The 22,256-nt window shown below is 43.1% G+C and overlaps 1 protein-coding gene across 1 annotated transcript in view; it reads left to right on the plus strand.

Moving 5' to 3' along the window:
- MUSK (muscle associated receptor tyrosine kinase) overlaps positions 1 to 22,256 on the plus strand; it is a 116,458-nt gene that overhangs the window by 6,749 nt on the left and 87,453 nt on the right. Inside the window, exon 2 of the mRNA XM_083184021.1 lies at positions 12,547 to 12,673. Within this exon, the coding sequence (XP_083040147.1) occupies positions 12,547 to 12,673 (127 nt within the window). The remainder of the gene's footprint in view (positions 1 to 12,546; positions 12,674 to 22,256) is intronic.

Here is a 22,256-nt window from a genome sequence, read left to right on the forward strand (position 1 = left end):
TTTTCTTTTCCAACACACATATTCAAACAACTAAACATAACTCCCTTTGGGTGGGATACTCTATCCTCAGAAATACAGTCATACCTAAAAAAATACAGTTCTCTAAGTTGTGACCACATTCCACATTATGCTTTGGAATGTGGAACTAACACTTAAGGTATGACTACTTGAAGGAGATCAACTATATCACGCGATATGGTGTATTGTCAGTTGCGTTACTGTAGCTATTTTTACTTTACCTACTGTACATTTTTATCATTCATTTGTGTACCTAATTGTCTCTTCATTTTGCTATTTTATTCATTGATGCCTTCTATATTGCTGTTATTGTTGTATTGTACTCTGGTACAATTGGTTTGTTTTTATGAATATAATGTAAACAGATCTTGAAAGATATATATGATATAGATGTGTGCTGGCTGTTTTGGTTTTAGGGATAATTCAGACCTGAATGCATGGCTGTGAATTTTCACAGCGCCCAATTACGACTGGTAATGTGATGACTGGTAATGCAAAGAGCATCCCCAATCACCCCAAAATACAGTCCATTATGAAAAGAAAAGTGGTACAAAATGTAATTGTCATTGGGCTCTCCCACCCACTTTTATTAAGGACATACACCGTTTAACAACCCAAGCACTTCAGTGACAGGGACTGCCACTATTGTGGCTGAAGTGCTTAATTTTTTTTCAATTTTTTCTAGCAATACAATACATAGAACAATCCTATTGCTCACTTAATCCTATTAAAGGGCTACATGAAGAGGGCTCCATCCTCACCCTCCTCATTAGTTTTCGATAGCAGTGTTACACAATATCCCCCTCAGCCCCTTCCTAATCCACACAAGATTCCTCAATTTCTATTATGTTCTCATTGCAATCGTTACTTGTACTGCTCTCTGCATGTGCAGATGGTGCAGAAATGGTTGAAGGCGGTGAAAGAAGCTTCTCTAAAAGGACAGTGCAGACTCTCCCAAAGCTAACATGGACACCCATACACTCTCCTCCACCAGGATTTGTGAACACATATTGTGTTTCTTGGGGCACTGATTTGTCACTTTAAGGTGTCCCCTCTAACCCTTTTTTATTAACATTGTGAAAGATTTCAGGTGCTCTTTCCTACACTTTCTGCCTCCAGGACCACCTTTAGTAGATGTTATATGATCATCACACTGGAGAAGATAGACACAGCAGCCACTTAAATGTATGCACATAGCACGGCAGCCATTTTGGACCACAGTACTGTCATGTTGTCCCCCCTAGTATTCCGCAAGGGGCAAAAGTTGGGGGGGGGGGATGGGTTGGGGTGGTTTTTAGGTGGGGGCACAGTCACTGCTGCATGTGAATAGATGCCATGCGATGTGCACAGCACCTATTCATAGTGCAGCAGGAGAGCCCCAGCAGTGATGTAAAGCGAGGTTTGCTGTAAGGCTCTGTCCCATTTTAGACAAGAATCTACCTCTTTTTTTACAGACACATCAAGAGTCCTGTTTTCTGTAAACGCAGTGTTGGAAGCTTTGCATCTATATAAGGTTATATAGGGGTGTGTGTGTGTGTGTGTGTGTGTGTGTGTGTGTGTGTGTGTGTGTGTGTGTGTGTGTGTGTGGGGGGCACCAATAAATATCTTGCCTTTGGGCACCTGGAATGAACTTACGCCACTGCTTTAGCATATTCTATCGGAACCATCAAGCGATGGAAATATAGTAAATTTACAATGCCTGCAGCAGAATATCCATGATGTTGACATGTTAAATAAATAACCTCATTAATGTTGACACCTAAGAAATGTTAACATTTACAGAATGTCTACATAGGAGACATTGTAATAATATCTATAACACATTTCTCTTAGGCTAAGGCTTAGAATTAGGGATAGCCTTAGATTTACCATTAGGGTTGCCATTAGATTTATGGTTGCCCTTAGGATTAAGGTTAACGATAGTATTACCATTAGGTATATATAGAATTACACTAAGATGAAATTGTTAACAATTCAACAGTATTGACATTACTTCAGTGTTAATATGAAGGTCAAAATTATGAACATCCAACGGAATAAATTTCATACTATGGGCAAGATGCACTAAGCTTAAAAATTGATAAAATGGAGAGTGATAAACAACCAACCAATCAGCTCCTACCTACCATGTCACAGGTTGTGTTTGAAAAATGTCAGACAAGAACTGATTGGTTGGTTGTTTATCATTCTCCATTTTATCACTTTTGAAGCTTTGTACATCTGGCCCTATATCACAAACCCCAGATGTGCTCAAGTTGCACTCCACATATGCACTTAAGTAATTTTGGATTGTTGAATCTCATGGGCATTGGGCATGGTAGTTTTTCCCTATACACCAGTGAACCCATGGCATGCACCCCATGTATGGTCTCTTAGCCTCCAACTACTGCTTTTTGTGTCCTGTCTGTTGTGCCCTTGGTTGTCTGCACTGGTTGCTCAATGCTGGCATGCTTCTTGTTTTTCTCATAACCATCGCCTGTTTCTTCATAGTGAAACTGTAGGTGTTTTTCTCCACCAACTGACAGGGAACTGATTAGAGCAGACACAGCTATGGCAGCTTAGTTTGCAGATTATAATGGGCATGTGGTGTTTTAATGAAAGAGGTGTGACAGGGTAATGACTGCTTGCAGTGATTATGTTATAAATTATAGTGTGTGAAGAAAATGCCAACCATTGTTCTTGGGTACCTGTTTGGTTGGGTACCTGTATTTGTCTATGAGCAGGCCAGAGAATTGACTGAAGCATGTTATGTTACATCTCTGTAATTAAAGAATGTTTTTTTTTTACGCACTGGCTGTAATTTTAATAAAAGTTGTATATCCCCATCTGCTACATTTAAGACATTGTGGTATACAAGGTAACAGGACTACAGATCCTACATGTGCCATATTACAGAGTCAGGGAGAACCGGAGTGGTTTTTCCTAATCACCAGGATAGCTGCTTATGTAGCAGCTGTCACTGAGTGAGTAAAATGATATATTGACCAGAAACTACATCTGTGAACAGACCCCTATGTATCACATCACACACATTTAAAGGGGCAGGCAGTATGCATTAACAAGTGTTGACCATTATCCAACATATTCCACTGCGGTGGAATAATACACATGCTATAGAGAGAATTTTCATCCAGAGATGGTAGGAATGTGCACTACAGCTGTGAATTAATTAAAATGATAAACTCTCTTTAGACAGACTTACATACCAGGTTGTCATTGTCACCTTGGATGGTGGGATGCAGCTGTAACACCTGCTAAGATATCAGAACATACAGTACTAGTGAAATATATCTTTCTGGTCACACGCCCACACTTAAAGTACCGTATGATGTGCATGCTATACATAACTGTTGTTATACAAGTTAAAACAGTTTGGTCATGTCATCTAATAGTTGAATTGAATTGTATAATATTGAATTGTATAATGTGTAGAAAAGAAATGTACTGTACAGCAGAAGGAGATGGAAAATGCCGAAGACGAGGCTCACTTACAAACAATGGCCCTGATTCTAGTTGACTCGGAACAGAATGTTTGATGGTCTGCGTATGGCAAGCGCATATTTGCACATGTGCAGATACCATCAAAGGACGGCCTCAGCAAGTTACACAGTTGCCTGGCCGTTCATTGCGGGGAGGGAGGGCCAGGGCAGAAGGTGGCAGGAAGGGGTCTAGCCCATGGGAACACCCAGGGCCAGATGTATCAAGCTTCAAAGAAGTGATAAAATGAAAAGTTAAAACAGCTAATCAGCTACTAACTGACATCCTGGATTTAAAAAATGAAAGGTAGGAGCTGATTGGCTGGTGGTTTATCATTCTCCAATGTATCACTTTCTGATGCTTAAAACATCTGGCCCCCAGTGTTTTATGGGCATCCGCATGAAAATGTTGGCTGTTCCCATGGGTATGCGGGTGGGCCGATGCCTCCCGGGGGGGTGTGGCTGACATCACAGGACATCACCCGCCCGCCCATTCTTCGTCCAGGCGCACGCAAATAAAAGTCAGTTTTCACTGACTTCTATTTGCGAAGGCAGGAGGAACCATTGGATGGTCATCCAATGATTTATCCTGCAGTGGAGGCATGCGAGGGGATGTGTTTTCTTTACATATCCCCTTGCATGTTAGCAGGGGGTGGGCATTTGGACAGGCAGCGGGCGGCGTCTCAGGCACTTGTTAAGCTGCGATGTTCGCAGCTTATTGAGAAAACCTGAATCAGGCCAAATATTTGTTAACTATATAGCAATAAATTGCCTTTCTCAACTTGTTTTTGTCCACTCACTATCTGTTTTGACGTATGTGAACCCTTGGCTTGTTAATTTCCCATAGTACATTTTGATAAGCGACACACACGCACACAGACACATCTATCCACATGATGCCACAGAGTATGAGACCAGACAACATTCTTCCAGTTATTCGTGCAGACAGGGACTAGGGTTAGCATGGGTACTCTGACTGGTCTGCAGCTACACAGTCCAGTGTACAGAAGAGTTTGAAGCACTTTGACACATTGCTCCCATCATGATCATTAACCTCTTGTGAGATTTGTTCCACAGTTTGCAACAGACTTATAAAGGTAACCTCTAGCATGTGATCTAACAAAATTATATGCTTTTGAATGCTGTAGTTTAGGCACTGTCAAAATGCTCGAAAATGGGTCCACTATATATAAAATAGTATTTAGTAACGGTTATTGGGGGAAATTTACTAAGCTGTGTATTCTACTTCACATGTGATGTTGCTTTGGGCAACCAATCAGATCCTGTCTACTATCTTCTAGAGGGTGCTAAATAAATAAGAAGTGGATTCTGATTGGTTGCCCATAGCAACATCACATGTGAAGTAGAACCCTCATTATAATTATGTATCTTATGCCCCTTTCCCACTGCAGCCTTAAAACTGTATATTGCCGATTTTTGAGGGCAAAATACCGTTTAAGGCTGCAGTGGGAAAGTGCCAGAGTTGAAATACCGTTTAAAGTTAAACGGTATTTCAACCCGTTTTCAAAGCAGGGTTTTAAACGGTAATCTACCGTTTAAGAGGCAATGGGAATGCATCTTAAACGGTTTTACCAGCAGATGCAGCGAGGATGGCTCATATTTGAGCCATCATCGCTGAATGTGTATACAGCAGCCGGGCTGAAAGATGCGCGGCTTTCAGTCCAGCTGTCTGCTCCCTCCCTTGCCACCCCCCTCCCCGCCCGCAGCGTCATATACTCACCGCTGCTCACCGGCGCCATCCCGCTGTCGCTCACCGGCGCCGTCCCGCTGTCGCTCACCGGCGCCGTCCCGCTGTCACTCACCGCCCGGCAGTCCTGCTCCCCTGCCCGGCCACACAAGCTGGGCGCTCCGCCCCTCCCGGCCTGCTCGCCCCGCCCCCCTCCTGCTGAACACGGAGACCTGCTCGCCCCGCCCCCCCGCTGAACACGGAGACCTGCTGAACACGGAGATTATTTATCAGCCAGTAAAATATACATTGCTGGCACAGGCCAGCAATGTATATATTATTGGTACCACTGCACACCAATGATTATTTATCAGCCAGTAATATATACATTGCTGGCACAGGCCAGCAATGTATATATTACTAGCACCACTGCACACCAATGCTGTAAAAACGTTTTGAAGAGCTAAAACGTTTTACCTGCAATGGGAATGGTACTTAAATGGCATTTAAAACTGTAATCTGCTTACAGTGGGAATGCTAAATACCGTTTAAGATTACCTGTAACTTAAAACGGGTCTGCAGTGGGAAAGCAGCATTAGCTATAGAATTAGAAAAGAGAAAATAAATAAATACTGTAAGTTGGAAAGCTAGGCCCAAATGTAAAATGGGAAAATCAGAAAGTGAGAGATTTTGGGAGCGTTTTCCCATTTTCTTTAAAGCGGTAATCATTTACACTGCAAAACCAGCTTGATTTTATAATATAATTGATTGGCTCTTTAAAATATATGATCCTATGGCCCAAAAATTGGTTTAACGCACCCCCCACTATTCATGCCAACCCGAAGAGTGGTGAGCGCAGCAAGCCCTGCGAGGGGCGGTGGAACGCGTCCTCCGACTTTTTCATTACCCCACTATCCACGTCGGCGAGGAGTTGATTTTATATAGTGTGGCGAGCGCAGCGAGCCACCGAGCCTGAAGCATGGCGAGCACAGCGAGCCCCACGGGGGGACGTGGAATACATGTAAAGTAATCCGCGTCCCCTCACGGGGGTCGCTGCGCTCGCCATGCTTCGGGCTCAGTGGCTCGCTGCGCTCGCCTAACTATATAAAATCAACTCCACGCTGACGTGGATAGTGGGGGAATGAAAAGGTCAGAGGACGCATTCCGCCGCCCCTCGCGGGGCACGCTGCGCTCGCCACGCTTCGGACTGGCATGGATAGTGGGGGGGGTGCGTTAAACCTATTTTTGGGACATACAATCATATTATTGTATAGCTAATTTCATGGCATCGCACCTCCTATTATATCGCATGCGATCGCATGTGATTTTGTGGGATATGCGATGCAATGCGATGCGATATAGTGGGGTACAATGAGCATAGAAAAAATGACATTACAAAAATTTCCAGTATCATCACAGTGTCAATATTGCAGAAATTGGGAGGCATGTTGCAGATCTACAATGATGTATTTCCCCTTTCATGCCCCCTCCCCCCGGCTACATGAAGTCGTGTACGGTTGCGCTGGTAAGGGGTGCAGGGAGTTGTGGTTTGATGGGAGATTTTGCTACACTTCTGAGGGGCCCTTGAGTGCCACATAATGTTTTGTAGCCTTCTGGACATTCCAGGAGAGTAGGCAAGTGTGAATATAAGTTACTGTGTATCAAACTGTAAGACATTCTTTGTTTTTTTTTCTATACGGCCACCTTTATTATTTTTACAGTAACTTTACAATGCTATTCTGAGAAATAAATCTGCAAAATTGTTGCGAACTTTGGAAAAGCCTGTTTTACATCCAGTACAGTTGGTTAAAATCTTTGTTATGTAAGAATCTGAAGATCACAGAAAGTTGAATTAAGCAAATGTAGACGCTTATTAGGGTATAAACCAGTATTTATTAGTCAAACAGATTTCTTAATGGTTTTCTGGCCATATGATAAAAGCAAATATTTCAAATCAAGAACTCATACTCATTCCAGATGCACAACAAAAGATATGACTTTTATGGAAACTGCACCAGCTTGGAATTCTTTATGTATAAACATGTGCAAATGTTTAAACTTCAATCAAGATACTTAAAAAAAGCAGAGATCATCAACAAATAACCCTTTCAGTAGTCTATTATAGTGGCATTACAGTATTACATTATGGAGAAAGTAAATAGACCGTCTTTCTAGTTGGCACAATATAATGCACCACTGAGCCAAAAACTACAGGTTAAGTATCCCTTGTCCGGAAATTCATTATCGGAATAATTCTGAAAACCGTAGGAATATCCTTTTTTTTGACCACTTGCCAGCCCGAACTCCACCCACCCATATGTCGCACACTCAGATGCCGCCCCCTTGACCCGCTTGCTACTCCACTTTCATCTCTCACCTGGTTCAGAGGCATCCCCTGGCTTCAATCTCTCAAGCTTTCCCAGTCTCAATGATGCCTGGTAATGTCGCCCAAGCATCCACGCAAGATTATTGATAATAAGACAATCGCAGGAACTGAACACTTTTTTTTATCAGTTTTTACAAGAGAGGAAGATACGTGGGAACTCAAAAACACCACTTAATGCAAATCTATTAGATATATAATTTTCAGAGGAGCAAGTCCATAGACGATTCACAGAAATTAAAATAAATAAGTAACTGTGACCAGACAGCATTCACCAAAGAGTTTTAAGGGTACTGAGCACGAAACTAGCCACCTATAGTTCGTTACATTCTGTTTTTGCAAGCTCAATTTGAGCTGGCTTAGTTCCAAGTGATGGGCTATATCTTTGAGAGTGCCAAAATTTAAGATTGAAATAAATCACACCTGAGTAAGTGTTAAGTCTTACACCTATAGTTGGGAAGTTATTAGAGTAGGTATGTTTTATTTGATACAGTATCACATAAGAGGTTGCTCCACAAAGCGGAGGAGTTGGCTAACATCTGTAACTGGGTAAGACACTGGCTGCGGAACAGGTAACAGAGTAGTGGTTAATGGTTAATTTTCAAACTGGACCACAGTATTATGTGGTGTACCTCATGGGTTGTTGCTGGGACCAATTCTTTTTAACATTTTTATTAATGATCTTGGGAAAGGTCTACCACACAATGGCCCTTATTCTGGTTGGTGCGGATATGTCTGCGTGCGGTCGGTCCGCCGATGTTTAGTGTCTGCGCATGTGCAGAGGCGTCTCTGCGCATGTGCGAACGGGACGCACGTCCAAATTCTGCATGAAATGTGTACACTACGAACAGGGGGTGGAGAGGGGCGTGAAGGGCTGTTTGGGCTCATTATCATATGTTTACACCCTGCGTTTCATGGGCGTTCCCATGAAAACGCTGGGCGTACGTATGGTAATGCGGTCGTGACGCACGTGTAGGGGCGGACATATGACATTGCCGGATGTCAGCTGCCCACCCAGATCCCTGCTTTTGCACGGAGAAATGCCCGTGGGGTCTGAGGTTGCGGGAGCTGCCTGACCACTCGGTCCTGCGACCATCGAATAATGGGGGAGGTTCCCTGAGATGGAGGAGGTGTACTCATGAGAAATACACTTGCGGCCCGTTCGGACAGCTTCTTACCGCATTCGGACGGAGTGAGCGATCCGTACGAAAGGCGGGGTTTAGGATGCACGGTCCTGCCCGCATATTCGGCTCCGTCCGCACAGACCAGAATAAGGCCCAATGTGCCAATTTTTGAAGATGACAAGGACTTCGCCACTTTACAGATAGACTTAAACAAACTGGAGATTTAGGGGTGATTCAGGTTGGTTTGCAAAAGCAAACTCCTTCTTTAATGGACAAAACTACGTGCACTGCAGCTGGGGCAGAAGTAACATGTGCAGAGAAAGTTAGATTGGGTGAGGTGTGTTCAAACTGAAATATTAATTGCCGTATAAAAATAAAGCAGCCAGTATTTACTCTGCACAGAAACAAAATAACTCACCCAAAATGTAACTCTCTCTCTGCACATGTTACAGCAGGACTCAGCGGGGTCCTCAGGTATGGAGGTCAGCGGATTTTCCTGTGAGACGTCTCACAGGGTCTCCTCTGTCAGTGCTGGGATATGGCTCACATCGCTGTCATTGAGGAGCGCTGAAGAACCCCCGTGAGAGCGAGGGAAATGTATATTGGTGTAAAATGTATGTAATAAAGATGTACTAATCTAGGTATGTGTGTTTATTTTATCATCCTTTTTACAGGTGAACTACAAGTCTAAGGGTGCCCGTTAATGCCCCGCATGCTGGGACTTGTGGTTCACCATCTTGGGATGCCTTCTGGGACTTGTAGCTCTACTGTAAAAAGCAATGTTTTTTTAAATTCTAATCTTACACTTATTTTATCAGCCCGGCATCCACTGCCCTGGGAACGCGGGGACTGTCCAAAGCTTCAGCCCTGGATGGCTGAAGCCTGGGGGATCCCTTTATTGGGGTCACCACTCCCCCAGGTACCCCGTCCAGGGCTGACAGCGATCATGTTTCGGCCAGTGGACCTTGTATAAAAAGTGTCCCCCGGCTTTGGCATGACATCGTTGGCTGTTTCCAAAATACGGGGGACCCACAGTCCCCTCCTCATATTTGAGACACCAGGACCAGCTCAATGAGCTGGGGCTGGTTATGCACGGGAGGGGGGATCCCATGTAATTTTTTTTTTAAATGTTAACTTTAGAACACTTTTTTGGATAGAACCATTAACAAATCACACTGATTTGTCCATGGTTCTGTGAAACTCTCCAGACTGGTCCTGGTCTAATTTCAGCCTGTTGCTAGGCGCCAAGCGGAGACCAGCAGCATCTGTGCCTGGCGTCTGCTTTTTGCTAGGCACCAGACAGACACCAGGAACACGTGTGCCTGGCGTCTTCTTCTGGACCCCAGGTGCCGGGGGGGGGGGGGTAGCTGGAGGTACAGCGTCCAGGTTACCAGGCGACATCTGGGACGCGCGTCTGACAGTTTAAGAGGTTACAGATGGGATCACAAGAGCAGGTATCTGTAACCTCTTACAGTGGATGCGTTCAGAGGACGCGTTCTGCCACCCCTCGCTGGGCTTGCTGCACTCGCCACGCAAGGGGCGGAAGAACGCGTCCTCCTGAACTTTTCATACCAACACTATCCACGTAGGCGTGGAGTTGACTTTATATAGTGTGGCGAGCGCAGTGAGCCACCGAGCTTGAAGCGTGGTGAGCGGACACGTATTACATTACATGTATTCCACGTCCCCTCACGGGGCTCGCTGCACTCGCCACACTTCGGGCTCGGTGGCTCGCTGCGCTTGCCACACTATATAAAATCAACTCCACGCCGACATGGATAGTGGGGGGTATGAAAAGGTCTGGAGGATGCCTTCCGCCGCCCCTCGTGGGATTCGCTGCGCTCACTATGCTTCGGGGTGGCGTGGATAGTGGGGGGGGGGGGGGGGGCTAAATCACATTGTATGTCATATAAGTGTATACTAAATTAAAATGGCATGGCACCCTATAAAATCACATGCGATCGCATGCGATTGTAAGTGCGGTGCGATCCGATGCAATGCGATCTGATCTTATCACCCAAGGCCAGAGAGCAGTCAATACATTACATAGGAGCATCGGATCGCTTTGCATACACAAAATCGCATGCGATGCGATTTTCTTACGCAGAATAGCCCACTTTGCTTAGTGGGTGCCTGGCTACAACATAAGTACCAGATTTTTTAATAAATGAAAATATACCTTAAACTGAAATATTTACATTGTTTCATGTTTACAAAATTCTTCAATTTTAATTATTGTTCCCAATAAAGCTTTTTAAAGCACTGGAGAGTATGTTAATGTGGTATAAAATAAATAAATAAATAATCAAATCAATCAAGTTATTTATTTAGATAACTGCTATTGGACACGTTTTTTTTTTTAGAAAGTGGAACTGCATAAGTCATGTGACAAGTAACAATTGTATGTCGCTGTAGATAAATGGACAGTCTGAACAGAGCTACTGCAGGGTCGCCGACTTTAGAAAGCTCCTCTCTGGGAGAAGCCCGGAGAGGAGACTTTCAGCAGGAGTTCGGGGGCGGGGCTTAAACGTGACATCATTAAGCCCCGCCACTATGAAGGAAAGTGCCTCAATTTGACGATCTCCGTGGAGGTGGCGGGGGGAGATCGTCAGAAAATGTAATTTAAATGCCACGGCCGGGGTGGGGAAGCCGCAATCAGGGGGGGGGGGGGGGGGAGAGGGGGTCCCCCAGAATCCGTTGCGGGAGGGTAGGCAACCCTGAGCTACTGTATAATATACAGGATAAAAAAACATACTGTACATGCAATTTCAGGTAACAGAGTATGATAAAAGATATGCTGCAACACACTGATGGCCTGATTTAGAGGAGAACGCAGTAGATTTGCGACTTGCACAGAAAGCAACACTATACTGTTCATAATGTTTGTCGCAGAGCCTTTACAGCTGCTTATGAAGGCACCGCCTCCTCCCACTCCAGTGCTTGACTCACCTGCCATGTTACCTCCCACAAACTCAAAAACCATCAATCTGCACACTGGCTTAGTTACGCTGTCACAAGACCATCAAGACCCATGCGCAATGCGAGTCAGACGCATGCACAGTACAACAATAATATCTCAACTACAAAACATTGGCATTACAAACACATGCATCCTCCTTTGAATCAGGCCATTAGTATGTTGACAGATACATTTTTACCATACTATTGCTGTGCCATCCAATGCCTGCATTCTCATCTGTAGTAATGGCCTGCGTAAGATGAAGGTACAGTATTGGCAAAACTAGGCTATTTTCTCATATAGGAGTGTAAGGGTAGTGCAACAAGACAGATATTGTAATGTGCTTTGGATCATTTGGAAATGGTCGGTTAAATGATACAGTATCATAATTTACATGACATTACTGAATGTTGGGGCAGATTTATTAAGCCAGACGAAGTGATAAAGTTGCCAGTGAAAATGCACCAGCCAATCACCTCCCAGCTGTAATTTTTTGAACCCAGCTTGTAACTTGACGGTTTGTTTGTTTGTTTGTTTGATTGGCTGTGTTGTTATCACCAGCCACTTTATCACTTCACCAGGTTTAATAAATCTGCTCCATTGTTCCCAATTATAGAGCTTGATTATATTGAATTGCTAAATAGACATCCAGTCACAAGCGACCTCTCACTTGAACCCCTTTTATAGCATGGTGGCTCTGTTCTTCTGAGCTATAGTACTTAATTCCTCTAAGGTCCTAAGTAGTTGTCGGATCTTTGATCTCACACTCCTACAGTAGCTTACTGTAGGAGTAAGATGACTGCTATTTAATTATAAATGGCAGTACAGTATTTATGTTGCTGTTTTTGAGATTTGTGTATATGGCAATTAACTGTTACTGTATGTGCTTCTTTACTTAGCTCCTTTCATTACCACGCCCCTTGAAACCCTTGATGGATTAGTGGAAGATGTTGCCACTTTCATGTGTGCAGTTGATTCAAATCCGCAGTCAGAAATAACATGGACGCGTAATAACATTCCTATCAGGTCTGTAAGATATGTACAATTGCTCAACATGTTATTAACTGTGTAGTGTTGCTAACATGATACAGTATATTTGTAAGTGCTGTAGAGCATCAGACATGAAGACTAAACAAAGATTACATTTATATGGGAGAAGAATATACTGTACTGACCACAGTGTTTCCATAGATCCAGGTGGAGCCGTTTTAATAAGTGCAGTACCCTGTGTGCATCAGGCTCACTCTCAGTATGCAAGGACATATTAATCCTTGGGATTGCCGGGTCAATTAAGACAGTGAGTCCCAGTGACAGATGTGGGGGGATTATATTAGATTGTGGCTACCTTTCTTTATGACCCATTCCAGGGGGGATAAAATGCTCTCTATCAGGACTTCCCTCTTAATATATGACTGATGTCACTTGTATTGATCTCAATTGGTAACAAAGTGTTTCAATACGGGGATTGCACTTATAACTTAATAAGGAAGAGAAAATGTTGTCCCTACTAGAAGGTGTCATGTTAGGATGTATGGGTTGTGAATATTAAATGTAAGCAAAAGTTGTATCTTAGATTTAAACTAATACTGTAGTTTTATAATTCATGGGATTTTCCTAATTGTAAGAAAAACACAACTATTGTAATCTATAATTTATGTTGTCACATGCAAAAATAGCAGAAGCCTCTGTACTACTTACACACACACGTGTGTGTGTGTGTGTGTCTGGAGTCTATACCCTCATTAGATTACAGGTTATGTAGGACCCAGACATTCAGACGATGAGGAGAAATATCTGTTTCACTTATACCCCTTTCACAGCGCACAAACAACCCAGGTCATTGCCAGTCGACCTGGGTTATTGGAGACAGCAGCATCACCTCAGTGGTGATCTCAGTGCTGCCCCCCACCCCCACCTGGCACGCTGCCACCCCGCCCCCCCCCCCCCGGATGACGTTAGCGACCTGGCCGTCACTGTGAGCGGCAAACAGCGCAAATGCAGGTCATTCCTGAGAGGGATCCGGCATTTGCGATGTGAAATGGGTATAACATTTCTCTCCACCCTCCTATATCTTCTCTGGACAGAAAGCTCCTTCGGTAGCTTATGAAACCTGATTCTTCTGTTCTCTGCCATATTCTAATGTCCTTATAGCAACGGAAGGTACATCAGAATACATCTGACTGAACTGCATACGGTCCAGCTTGCATTTGGCAGCCTGGTTGTGCTACTGCATAAGAAGCGAAGCTGGTTATGTCAGTGTGCTCCAGCTCGGGGGCCCCCTGGCAAAGGGGGCGCTGTGGTACAATATGCCCTGTGTCCCTCCCTTAATCTGATTATGTGTGCATGGCGTCCCCCTATACTGTACCTGCTAGGGTTGGGATCATTCGTCAGAATGATTCTAGGTCTACAGTCATTAGGTCGACCCCACTAGGTCGACTGGCAGGAAGGTCGACCTGACTTAAGGTCGACATGGGCCAAGGTCGACATGACTTAAGGTCGAATTTGCATAAAGGTCGACTTGAGGAAGGTCGACTGGTCATAAGGTCGACATGGGTTTTTCACTGTTTTTTGATCCGAATGTCGACACAGTCGACATGGACACAGTTGGCAATGAGAATCGGACCCTCGCATCGCTCGCTTCGCTCGCAATGCTTCGGGCACGGTGCCTCGCTGCGCTCGGCACACTATTTTATTCTCCCACCACGCCCTAGTGGATGGTAGGGCATGAAATACCGCCTGTCGGCACATGTCGGCTCAAAAAACAGTGAAAAACCCATGTCGACCTTATGACCAGTCGACCTTCCTCATGTCGACCTTTATGCAAATTCGACCTTAAGTCATGTCGACCTTGGCCCATGTCGACCTTAAGTCAGGTCGACCTTCCTGCCAGTCGACCTAGTGGGGTCGACCTAATGACTGTAGACCTAAATGCATTCTGACGAATGACCGCATCCCACCTGCTACTGGTGTTTCAATATTTCCATCAATAATATGACATATATTCACACAAAATAGCAACAACTCTGGCACAGTGCCAAATGCTTTGCTACTGCAGTTCATGTGCCACCAACATCATCCTGAAGACATCATGGAGTTGTGGTAGAGGGGGAGGCTTACTGCACAGCACAGTGTATAGTCAGTTTGTTCTTGGTGCCCGGTGTGTGACGTGGTCCCCCTTTGACTTATGGGCCCATATGCACCACAAACTTTTGCTCCATTTTCTATAATCCATAGGATGCAGAGCTTACATGGCTTCATCAAGTCGCCCCCCCCTTCCCCACACACACACACACACACACACACACACAATTAACATCCATTCAAGGGTACATTGCACACTGGTTAACAACAAAATGTTTACTTGTCGAGGAACAAATGAAATTTGGCTTTGAGTAGTGGACCAAACTAAGAGCCAGATGCACTAAGCTTCAAAAGTGATAAAATGGAGAGTGATAAACAGCCAGCCAATCAGCTCCTACTTGCCATGTCACAGACTGTGTTTGAAAGCTGATTGTCTGGCTGTTTATCACTCTCCATGTTATTACTTTTGAACAGGGCCGGTGCAAGGCACCGGAGCGCCCCAGGCGAGTCGGGGTGGGGGCGCCCCGGTGCCAGGGGGGGGGTGTACCTGTCCTGCGGCTGTGCATATAAAGCTTGCGGCGGCGGCAGCGGGGGGTCCCTGCAGTCAAGAAATAACGAGCGCTATCCGCCTGGCTACGCGGAAGCGCTTCTGTTGTGGAAACACTGGCCGCACGGCGCACGCTGATTGGCTGAATCTCAGCCAATTAGCGTGCGGCCAGTGTTTCCACAACAGAAGCGCTTCCGCGTAGCCAGGCGGATAGCGCTCGTTATTTCTTGACTGCAGGGACCCCCCGCTGCCGCCTCAAGCTTTATATACACAGCCGCAGGACAGGTACCCCCGCGGCACGGGGGGGGGGGGCGAAATCCCGCCCTCCAGTGGCCGGCGCCCTAGGCAAATGCCTAGATTTGCCTAGTGGTGGCACCGGCCCTGCTTTTGAAGCTTAGTGCATCTGGCGCAAAATCTTAAAATGAGCAGGCAGCTTTATATTGTATTCACTGACGATGAATGCGATACAACTGAAAACAGGTGACTGCACACCGTCAGATATACAGTACAGGGGTCTTAATGTAACGTCCATCAAAACAGTTACAAACATGAAAAATGCTGGGCATTGCACACATATTCCCCAGCATTAATCACAACTACACCTATCATCACTCCTGAAACACGGTATACTGTACACTGTTTAGTACTAGTAGCTTTATGTAAGGCAACTTATATTTTATTTTTATTGTTTACTCAGACACTGCAACTGTGCAATTCCAAAGTGATAGCATCAAAATAACACTGACAAGGGGTGTGACACAGACAATGGGCCTAGGGGTTGATTCTTTAATGGACTGCAGGAGGGGCAGATGTAACGTGCAGAGAGAGTTACATTTGGGTGAGTTATGTTGTTTCTGTGCTGGGTAAATACTGGCTGCTTTATTTTTTACACTGCAATTTGGATTTCAGTTTGAACACACCCCACCAAAATCTAACTCTCTCTGTACATGTTACATCTGCCCCACCTGCAGTGCACATGGTTTTGTCTATTAAAGGAATGTACATTTGCAAACCAACCTGAATTAGGCCCTTAATTCAGACCTTATCACAGAAATTTGTTCTAAAAATAGGCAAAACCATGTTACACTGCAGATGGGGAAAATGTATTATGTGCAGAGAGAGTTAGATGTGGTTTGGGTGTGTTCCAAATGAAACCTAAATTGCAGTGAAATAATAAAGCAGCCAGTATTTACCTTGCACAGAAACAAAATAAGCCACCCAAATCTAACTATCTCTACACATATTATAGTACATGTGCAGTGCAGTGCATGTGCAGTGCAGCATGGTTTTGCCCATTTTAGCAATCAGGTCTGAATTAGGCCCAAAGAATGCTGATGGAAAGACAGTGATTGCATCACTACATAACCCCTAATTATATTTTTGGAGAACTTTCATACAATGTAACTACAGTATTTACAGTTTGATCAGTTAATAGACTTTACTAACTCTGAATGAAGAGAAACAAACTGTGGGGGAGATTTATCAAAACGTGAAAAGAGTTAAAGTTTAGGGAGATTATGAGCGAGATGTAATTGCTAAAAATGGAACCATGTTGCACATGCCAGGGTGCGATTTTTCAGAACAAGCAATTTCTGTTGATATTATAGTAATGAAAATGTGCGATTTTCTTTAGTAAAGGTGCAATTTTATAGTGACAGGAGTGTGCTGTTTTTTCAGTAAACAAAAAAAAAATGGCGTTCCACCCCTCCCCGAGCATAACCAGCCCCAGGCTCTTTTCCAGAAATACGGTTGAACAAAGTGTTTGGGTCCCCCCCCCCCCCTCCGGATTTAAGAAACCAGCACTAGGCTCTTGGTCAGGTCTTTGTTCCAAAAATACAGGGAACAGAAGAATAGACATCCCCTGTAATTTAGAACCAGCACTGGGCTACAACAGCTAGCGGTGGCAGACCGCTGGTCAGGTCCCCTGGCAAAGCGTTATCACATAACTGGTCAGCCCTGGATGGGGTCTGTGGGGGAGTGAGTACCCCTCTCCCCAATAAAGGGGTCCCCCAAAGGCTTCACCCAGCTAAGACTGAAGCCCTAAGCTATCCCCGCCACCTCAGCCACAGTCTAAAAAATCTCACCCTATTATATCTTGCCCTATATCTTCAATAGAATTAAACTTTTCCTGTGTATGTCTTAAATGACAAACTGGGTAACTGTTTCTTGAACCACCTTTATAAAAGCTAATGAATCTGCCAACTCATCTATTTATAAATATACTAACAATAGATATTACTCAACATAACAGCCGCTGGATTATTTATGTAATGGATGAACATTTTGACAAAGATGATTTGAGCTTTGCACTCTGCATTGTATTGCATAAGCAGATAACCATTCTGTCATGGCTCATAGTTTCAGTCATACAGAGAGTATGAAGATTAAAAGTTCTCCTTATTCCTACCAATGCATTTTTGTAATGCTGTATATCCATCTAAGTAGACATGTATGGTGATGTAATTCTGGGAGCATTCTACAATCCTCTGAATGAATATGTTCAAAAAACAATTATTTCTTACATGAAGAACCATTTATAAAAATAATGGAATTTGGGTGTAAAGAAATTCTCTAATTATGGAAAATAAATAAGAGCATGGCCAATTTTACAGATCTATTTTAAGACATTTACAGTACCTTATTGACATACAGATCTTTATTCAAGGGAAATTACAAAACACAAAGCTGAAAAGCAAAACCTAATGCCAGACTACTTTCTTGGGGTTTTGCTTCCATGTAGTTCAGACAAATGCCTCTGCTTTCAGTGTGATGTTGGAGAACTGCATGTTGTCTGAAAATGTCATGTGATGTTTTTCATACTCTACTTCCACCTGCTGACCCAATCATAATACCACTGGGATGGAGCTAGGAGTTATGACAGGATAGCACAAGTCATTGGAGGATCTTCCTGATCCTATGATTTCTGGATCCCGATTGTAGCTAAAAATTGCTGGTCGCTGATAAAAACGATAAACTGAACAATATGGTTGCTGATCAATATATTGCTGAGATATTAAGCCAAAATTGCTGAGGAACCATATTGCACTGTGTGTACACAGCTTTTCTCTAGGTCATATAACCACTGCACCCACTGCAGTGTGGGTATTTCTGCCACTGGGATCTCACAGTGTACCTCTGTTATAATGTACACTGATGCCCATTTTTCATTCCATGCCAGCATTATTTAAAGCGTGATCAGGCTCTACTGTAGCTATCAAGCCTATGGTAATTCCACACAGTCAGCTCATTTATCCAAAATTATTATTTGTGATTTCAGAAGGGACAATAACAAAATTCTATTACTTTGGAAAGTTGAAGTACATGCGATTAGTTACTAATTCAGCGTGATAGTTCCATTTCTTGCAATCCCCACACAGTCCTGCAATTGTCCTGAACTTCCTGTTACTGCGCATGATTCAGACTTGTACGGTAATGTGATGGTTACCATGCAGGTATGATGGTGGGGCCACTGTACATGTGCAGATTGGTTCTCTATCCTCAAATGCAGTACCTCCTAAGCCTCAGCTTGATTGACAGGCTGAGAGCCTTTGGTATCAGGGAAGGGGCATCGACTGGATCTGTTTCTTTGGCAATGCAGATTTACTGACCTTGGCTGCAGATCTGAGACAGAATTCTGAGCAACCTGAAGCTTACATGGAAGATCAGTGGTCACACAGAGTGATGGTGGATCTTGAGATGCATTACTGGTACTGTGCGGCAGTTTCCCTGCAGATGTGCAAATTCATACAACTATAAATCAAGCCCTCATTCATACAACTATAAATCAAGCGGGGTTCACTAAGTAGGAAAAATCTCTCTTTATTTTTCCTTTTTATTGTTATCCCAATTTCTACCCATGTATGTTGTGTTTTATATGTCGCCATTTTAAAATTAAATATTAAAAGTTACTTTTTACGATAAACAATCTTCTCTTTCTCGAGTGCACCACACTCATGACAGCCTTTTCTCTTCTTCTATAAATTGTATCTAATTTCTGTCTCAGTGGTAGCACACCCCAAGAGATAAAACTCAGTAAATGTAAAACTAATAAAGGGGTACGAAACATATATAACCTATTTTTGCCTGTGCGATTGGAAAAAAGCCTTGTTTTGTCTAAATCAAGCCCATTGTATACACCAATTGCAATTTATCAATATTTTTACAACACCAACAGATTTTAAAGCCTTTTCTAAATTATATAATACACTGCTCGAACCTCTGGAAGACTTACAAATCTTGTATAGCATTTCCTAACACCTGTAAAACTAGTTTCCTGGATCCTCCCACTTCCCAGATCAAAGTGGGCGGTCCGGAGGTTTAGTGACATGAATCACACTTAACCTCATCCCATGCTTTACAATAACAAGTTTGACACTCCTGACGGGGACAGTAATTGCATTGACAGCAGGGGTGTGGGCCTAGGCCATTTTTTTCAAGGGTGTGATGTAATAATGACCATGCCCTTATGCAAGTTGAACTGAACAAAGTAGATTTTAGGGGTTGTTATCATGCCCCTCAGCCAGTGGCAAATGCAGAGGGGGTCATTATCATTGGCAATGAATTTCAGAAAGCATGATATAACATTGTTTCAGTAATTATTTGTTAATTTGTCGATGTAGTTCTTAATGTCAATCAGATAAGTAATATGTAATAGGTAATACCTTCTAGATCTGGGGTAGCCAACCCTATTCCTCGAGAGCTACCAACAGTGCATGTTTTGCAGGTCTCCTCACAGAATCACAAGTGAGTTAATTAGCTCCATCTGTGTATCTTTTAAAATGTGTCAGTGATTAATGAGTGCAGCTGTGCAGCAGCTAGGTTGTCTGGAAAATGTGAACTGTTGGTAGCTCTCGAGGGCTAGGTTTGGCTACCACTATTCTAGATCGATAAAGCTCTAATTTTCTGTGCACTGCTAAAATAATAATAATTATTATTATGATCATTATTACTATGAGTATTAATATTAAATAATAATAATAAAAAATGATTTATGCACAGCATGGCGTTGCTTACTAGAAGTGTTAGGATAATATTAGGATAAAATCTAAGAGTACATTTCACTTCATCCCAAAGTGCATTTTAGAGGCTTTTCCTAGAATGGAAAAAAGAATTTAAATAAGTTCATCAAACAATTTTTTGGCACTTGTCAGCACGTAGATGTGTTTCCAATGAGTTTATCTAAATTGTGCTTGCACAGGACAGCTGAGCATAACATTTTCCGTTTGCTCACCTTCTACTTGTCTAAACAGTCGCACAGAAGTGTCCATATCACTAGGAGCTGAGGGATGTGTATAAATGTAAAGAGGTCCCATCCTATTTTACTGCTTCCCAACATGATACATATACGCTGATCAAGCATCACATCTGTCTTAGTGAAATGCTCCAATAATGCAGGTTACATAAACAATGACATTAAAATAAACCCTGGAAATTTTAAAGAACTAAAAAGAAAGTCGACTGGTAAATTGAGATGGCAGATGGAAAGCATTTCACATTTTAAATATTTTGATATTTTATTGAACCAAGGAAATACATTTTAGTAGCAGATCCCTTTTAGGTACATTTACATTAATCAGGAGTATTTTTATTGTTCACAATAGTTGTATTTTAATTATTGTTCACAATTTTAAAGCACTAGAGAGTATGCTAGTCAGGGTTGGTGTAAACCTTCTCAGCACCCTGTAGAGGTGGCATCTTAAAAGTTCCACCGCCACCAGCTGCGTTATGTACAACCAGGATTTCTTCCTCATAGTCATCCTCAATTTTGTGATGGGCAAACTCGATGGATCCCGGCATCCAACTTGCATTGCAATATAGCTCTGCCCAGACTTTTTGCTTAATTTACATAAATAGATCAGGCCCTATGAACAAAGAAATTGTAGACCGAATAAACTAAGATACTGTACATGTGAGTTCAAGTAAAACAGAGTAAGTAAAAAAAAAAACTAACACTCCAGGCCTGATTTATTGTGGTGGATCTGTGAAATGATCCTAATCCTGTAGCGAATGTAACACGTTTGTTAGTGAAATGTTCCAGTAATGCAGCTAAGTAAATTAAATTTAAATTAAAACTTGTAAATAGAAGGGAAATTTTAAAGATACAGTTTATTATTAGTCTCATTTCCCTTTAATAGGGGGTTTGTGACACCAGAAGCAAATTACACATCAACTGCATCTTTAGTCATATTTTTAAATATACAGTAACACACAAATATATTAGGATAACAGTGTGCTACAGGCAATGCTGTATACTTTCTCTTCTATATTTGAGTAGAGGAGTTAGAAATGTATTATATTTATAATATATTTATAATATTTACTCAGTGGCGTAACTTCATAAATTGCGCACCCCCGCCGGGAATTTTGTTGCCCCCCCCTCTCAAGAAAAGTTACCCCCCTCCTTTCTTACCCCGTTGCCGCTTGCCACTGCAGTGCTGCCTTTGAAACGGTACACGCAGATCTCTGCGGTCCTGACGCTTCTCCTCCAGGCTGGCTCGGCTCCTGTCCTGCTGCTATTAAAATCTCCCTCCCAAGATGTCCGCCCCCTTACAGCAGACCGTTTTTTGGGATGCTAGAGGAGGCTCCTCTAGCATCCAAAAAAAGTCTGCTATAAGGCGGCGGACATCTTGGGAGGGAGATTTTAATAGCAGCAGGACAGGAGCCGAGCCAGCCTGGAGGAGAAGCGCTGGGACCGCAGACAAGTAGATGTGCGTGTCCCGGCTACAGAGGTGGTGGCGGGGGCTGGGGGGCTATTGTTACGCCACTGTATTTACTGTAGATATCACTATCTTATATTAGAGATTATACTAGTCGTAATACAGCATTGGACAGGAAAGAAATTACTTTAATGTAGCTAATCGCAGCTACATTGTATATTGGTGGTATTACACCACGTCAACTATCAAGCAACACTGTTTAACTTTAGAGCACACTTATTTCTATGGTTTGAAACGTGTCCTTTGGGGTTTAAACTGGTTAAAT

This window comes from Crinia signifera, chromosome 1 (genome assembly GCF_055691185.1).
Source record: "Crinia signifera chromosome 1, ASM5569118v1, whole genome shotgun sequence".
In the NCBI taxonomy this organism is placed as follows: domain Eukaryota; kingdom Metazoa; phylum Chordata; class Amphibia; order Anura; family Myobatrachidae; genus Crinia; species Crinia signifera.